Source organism: Xenopus tropicalis, chromosome 4, assembly GCF_000004195.4.
Source record: "Xenopus tropicalis strain Nigerian chromosome 4, UCB_Xtro_10.0, whole genome shotgun sequence".
NCBI lineage: Eukaryota > Metazoa > Chordata > Amphibia > Anura > Pipidae > Xenopus > Xenopus tropicalis.
The window spans coordinates 128,962,403-128,968,096 of NC_030680.2; the positions used below are offsets into that span (position 1 = coordinate 128,962,403).

At 40.2% G+C, this 5,694-nt stretch overlaps 1 protein-coding gene across 1 annotated transcript; it reads right to left on the reverse strand.

Moving 5' to 3' along the window:
- Positions 1–4,404: 4,404 nt before the first annotated feature.
- LOC100493005 (olfactory receptor 5V1-like) lies at positions 4,405–5,406 on the reverse strand. Its single transcript, XM_002938316.1, has one exon. The coding sequence runs from the start codon at positions 5,404–5,406 to the stop codon at positions 4,405–4,407; it is 1,002 nt and encodes a 333-aa protein (XP_002938362.1).
- Positions 5,407–5,694: the final 288 nt, after the last annotated feature.

The following is a 5,694-nucleotide window of genomic DNA, read 5'->3' on the forward strand; positions in this document are numbered from 1 at the left end:
AAAGACCAGTGTCCATCAAGTTCAGCCCATCCAAGTAAACCCAGCACACTTAACCCACACCTACCAATCTATACACTCACATACATACACTATATATACAACCACTAGTATTAACTGTAGATATTAGTATCACAATAGCCTTGGATATTCTGCTTGTTCAAGAACTCATCCAGGCCCCTCTTAAAGGCATTAACAGAGTCTGCCATTACCCCATCACTAGGAAGGGCATTCCACAACCTCACTGCCCTCACCGTGAAAAACCACCTACGCTGCTTCAAATGGAAGCTCCTTTCCTCTAATCTAAAGGGGTGACCTCTGGTGCGCTGATTGTTTTTATGGGAAAAAAGAACATCCCCCAACTGCCTATAATCCCCTCTAATGTACTTGTACAGAGTAATCATGTCCCCTCGCAAGCGCCTCTTTTCCAGAGAAAACAACCCCAACCTCGACAGTCTCACCTCATAGTTTAAATCTTCCATCCGCTTTACCTGTTTAGTTGCAGTCTCTGCACTCTCTCCAGCTCATTAATATCCTTCTTAAGGACTGGAGCCCAAAACTGCACTGCATACTCAAGGTGAGGCCTTACCAGGGACCTATAAAGAGGCAAAATTATGTTCTCATCCCTTGAGTCAATGCCCTTTTTTATACAAGACAGCACTTTATTTGCTGTAGTAGCCACAGAATGACACTGCCTGGAATTAGACAACTTGTTATCAACATGGCTGTGTAGCCATGGTGGCAGCCATTCAAGCTGGAAAAAAGGAGAAAAGGCACAGGTTACATAGCAGATAACAGATAAGACACCATTGTATTCTACAGGGTTTATCTGTTAGCTGCTATATAACCTGTGCCTTTTCTTCTTTTAAATGGCTTCCCCCATGGCTACATGGTGCAGGGCAGCAGTACATTATAGTTTAATTTCTTTAAAATATATACATTTTTTGGTGTTACTGTTCCTTTAATTTTGCACTGTTGTGCTCGTCTTTCCTTTTTTTGGCAAATTGCGGTGAAATGCAAATTATGGACAAAACTTTGCAAATGAGATTGCAATTTGCATGAGCATGGCCTCTGTGTGTGTTTATTGTGCATGAATATAGCCCCAATTTTCAATTTGCAAATATAAATGTGCAAAAATAAATGTGAAATTCGTGAAATCAATTACCCCAATATTTTTTCTGCCACCAAATTTGGGGTGTGACTCGGACACAGAGTGTGAGCCTTAATATTAGGTAAATATGGATTCAATATGGAGTCACAAATATTCAATCATTTTTGGGATCAAGTGTCTTTGTTTTTATTTTCTAGGCTCAATAAGTTTTGTGGTCAAGTACTGTGTGCTTTGTAATGTTAAGGTATGCATTATTGAAACTTAAAATCTTTGTACTCCTAATCAGATAAAATGTTTGTGTAGGGATCTCCAAGATTGGGCCCCTAGGATGGGTTCTCCTTTGACAGGCACTAGAGGGTGGCCTTAGGGAATTGGACACCTAAGGGTGGTCCTAATTGTTTTTGTGTTAAGAAAGGGAGTATCCCTGCAATTCAGGGTTATGGCCACAGGGTGGTGCACACAGTATATAAGGCTGTGCAGCCTTGTGCAGCCAGGTCTTCCTGCCTGGGACCCTCTGGCAAGAGGCCAGCTACAGGCCAGGAGTAGTTAGTAAGCTAAAGGTTATAGACCGCTCTAGGAGTGGTAGATAGGCTATTTAGCTGGGCAGCTTGGCCCCTACAGGAGATTTAATGAGATTAAGATCTCCCAGCACTGATTGCTGGAGTCAGTGAACCAAGTGGTAGTAATAGGTGATTTGCCTAATCCGGGGGATAGCCGGGTGATATTCCGGGGTGAGGTCTCAAGGGGGTGTCCGCTTGGCGGGAGTACCGGGAAGTGCCCTAGAGAGGGGCTTCTGGCGTGAAGTACCGGAGGGAATCCCAAAAGAGGGTCATCTGGCTGGAGTATTGACGGTATCCCAGGAGAGAGGGTCCCCTAAGGAAAAGAGTGTTCCCTGACGTGTTCTGTAACTCCTGCAAAGTCTATCTGTCAGTCATTCTGCAAATAAAGAAATCACTTAGTTCATCATACTATCTGAGTGCATTGTCTTACTATCTGGAGGATCCACACTGCCGGGTAAGCAACTACCCCAGGGAGGGGGCAAGGTGCCAGGAGTGCTGGGAGTCCCCAAAGCAGAAGTACAATATCAAGTTCTCAGGAGGGGAGTTATAGTTCAAGCTATCCCTATCCTGGGTGGAGGCACGCCAAATAGTACAGCAACATCTGTTCCCCATAGTAAGCGGGGCTCAGGATCCCTGTAAGCGCCACAAGATCTCAGCAGGTAGCAGCACATTCGCTAAAGTGGGCTACATTTGTTTTTTTATTCGTGCCATTGTAATGTGTACTTATAATGCTCTGTCAAATATTCTGCATTGGAAGTCTTGTATTAAATGATGCTAGAATGTCTTAGTGCTATGGGGACATCTTTTGGTGAAACCATGGCAATTATGTTTCATTTTCATTCAGTATAAAAGTTTACACGTAGGGGACTTTTAAAATCATCAGCCAAGGGTTGGGGGAGACAATGCCATGTCCGAGCTGTCACCCTACACTACCCTGAATAAGGAATAAGGGATGGAAGCTGCTAGGTACCCCTACCGTAACAATGTATTTGCTCCAGTGCACTGCTATGAATGGAATGTCAGGAACATGAGGGCTCATTTACAATCTGATAGTTGCAAACACTGCTGTGCTATGGAGTGTGCAATTTTGCCTCTCAGGGCACAGTCGACTATCCATAGCTCTCTATACCTGTTTTAACGTTGTTGGAACATGCAGTGCAAGCAGATATATCCAAGGTCCTTGCTGTGCCTTATAGCCACAGGTGCTTCTACTCGATCATCAGTAATGACTTACATGTAAGGGATATGTCTATACCAACGTGCCACCTACATGCCCCCTCTTACATGGTGAGCGCAACTTTTTTTTTTTTTTGGTATAGCCAAACTTGCCATATTAGGTGCCCTTCCAAAGATCATCATTTTACTCGGACTCCTGTTATCCACTTGTTCTGTGTACCTCCTCATCACTTCACAGTCATCTCATGTCATAAATAGCGATGAGTGATTTTTTTAGCCAGACTTGCTTTCAGATAGATTTGCTGCAAAATTGTGCATTTTTCCATTGAAAAAGCAAATCAAAATCAAATAATTTGCGCTTCTGTCAAATAAATCAAGGTTGCATCGAGAAAGTTGTGGTTTTGTCAAATATGTTACGGTCATGTAAAAAAAAAGTCGCAGACATAAAAAAAAAAATGAGATGCACATCAACAAAAATTATTGATTAATATTGGTGTATAACTCTATGTACCTCTTGTGTACTATATGTTTTTGTGGTAAACAGGTCAGAATATGGGTCTTACTATATTATATTCACATACCTTAGACTACTGACTCTATTGAGATTCTATCTAGTTGGTATTCATAGTGCCCACAAAAATATATAACCACCAACCACCATGGATCCATATATGTTTTGTAACTTAATTCCCAGCACCATGCTTCACAATAAACGAGTCAGACATTATGTTTGTTTACTTGTTTTTTTTATTATTTTGTTTCTTTTTATTCTTTACTATTCAAAGTAATATAAATGACAACCGTATATGGCATCTGTAACCATCTGGATTGATGATTATCTACTAGTTTGCTTCACCGGGAGGATTGTACGGTTGATTTTCCAGAGAGGATTATCTGGATATCTCTGTGTACCTTTGTTTTTCTCTCCTTTTCTTCCTCACAATTATACTGTTTCTCATTATATACATGAAAATACAATAACAATGTAAAATGAAATTACAAAAGTGTAACAGCTATCTGCAGGCATCACTGTTATAAATTATACATTTCTTCAAAAAAAGACCTAATTGAGAAATATAGAATTTTGTTTTTTAATATTACAATGTCAATATATTTTGGACCCTCTACTGTACAGTTAGTGGAACACATTGTAGTGTAGTCAGCTATTTCCTTGGGACTCTCCGATATGGCGATTATGGACGATAGGAGCACAAACAAGCAAGTATGTATTTTCAGGTAATAGATGCTCCTGTCTGCCGTAAACATAGTAGTCCCATTACAGTAGAAGCCCAATTTTATGTTTGGCTGAGGACTGTGTCAAAATTGTGGTTGTACAATTGTGGTTCTATTCTATCTGTAAAACTAAGTGATTTGATACTGTAAATACTACGTTTACTTGAAGTATTAAAACACCAAATGCTCCTTTATGGAAAGGTAATGTATTAGGTTTAGGGTTAGGGTGGGCTTGATTCTGACAGAAGCCATGTTTATGTAACCCCTATTTTAGGATTACCAAGTTATGTGACCAATTGAATAGTAGCTAAAATAAAATATTTTTATTTACGTATTTCCCATGCTAAGCGGGCCTTTACTTATAGTAGACACATTATTCCGTGTTGGTCTAATAACTGGCAAGCTGGTTTTGTTTAGAACTCGGCTCAGGGCTCTTTTTAGGTCATTGTTTCTCAGGCTGTAAATTATCGGATTTAACAAAGGGGTGATCACAGCATACAGCACAGAGACCAGTTTGTCATATTCAAAATGTTTATCTGTGGTTGGGCGGAAATAAGTAAATATAAGGGCAGCATAAATTGTAAACACAACCGTCAAATGGGATGTACACGTGGAGAATGCTTTAATCTTCCCTTGTTTTGTCTTAATCTTTTGTACAGTGCGAAAAATATAGACATAGGGGATAAAGGTAACTCCAAGAGCATTGAATCCCAAAAATCCTCCAAAGATCAGTATGACAAGGATGTTGGTTATTGTTTCTGTGCATGACAGCTGAAGCAACTGGGGAAGGTCACAAAATAAATTGTTGATAAAGTTTTGCCTGCAAAAAGACAACCTCAGCGTACAAAGGATCTGAACTAAAGAATACAAGAAGCCACTTAACCAGACTAAGGAGGCAAGCTGAGCACAGATGTGTTTTTGCATTATGTTAATGTAATGCAGAGGGTGGCAGATGGCAATATATCTATCATAAGACATGACAGCCAACAGGAACAGTTCTGAAGAGATTGAAAAGTGCAGGAAAAAGATTTGTGCTAAACAGGTGGCAATGGCGATGTTCTGCTTCTTGGCCAAGAAATCTAAGAGAAGTTTGGGCAATGTGACCTGAGAGTAACATATATCAAGTGAAGCAAGGTTTGCTAGAAAAAAGTACATAGGCGTATGGAGCTGTGAATCCGAGAAGATGAGGAGTAGAATCAGAAGGTTTCCAGTCAGTGTCATCAGGTAGATGATAAGAAGCAGCAAAAAGAGACTTTGCTGAGCATTTGGCAGACCTGAAAGACCGAGGAGAATGAAATCACTCAGTATTGTTTGGTTTTCTTCCACCATTCTACAATTTCAGCAGCTGAAGGCAAGAAAAAGCAAGTAGTATATGAGACAACTGATACTAAAGACTACAGTAAAGACCTAGCAGAACTGATTTAGAAACTTATAAGAGTAATAACAGATTTGATGAATTTCAAAGGCAGATGCCAGACACAAACATCAACCGTGATGGGTACATTAAACTCGTTTAGAGGCTGGTACTCAGTAAAGCTTATTTTGTAAGGACTTTGGAGGACTTGGAGCAGTCTGAAGCTGAAACAGTCTGAAGCTCATTAAGGGGCATATTTATTA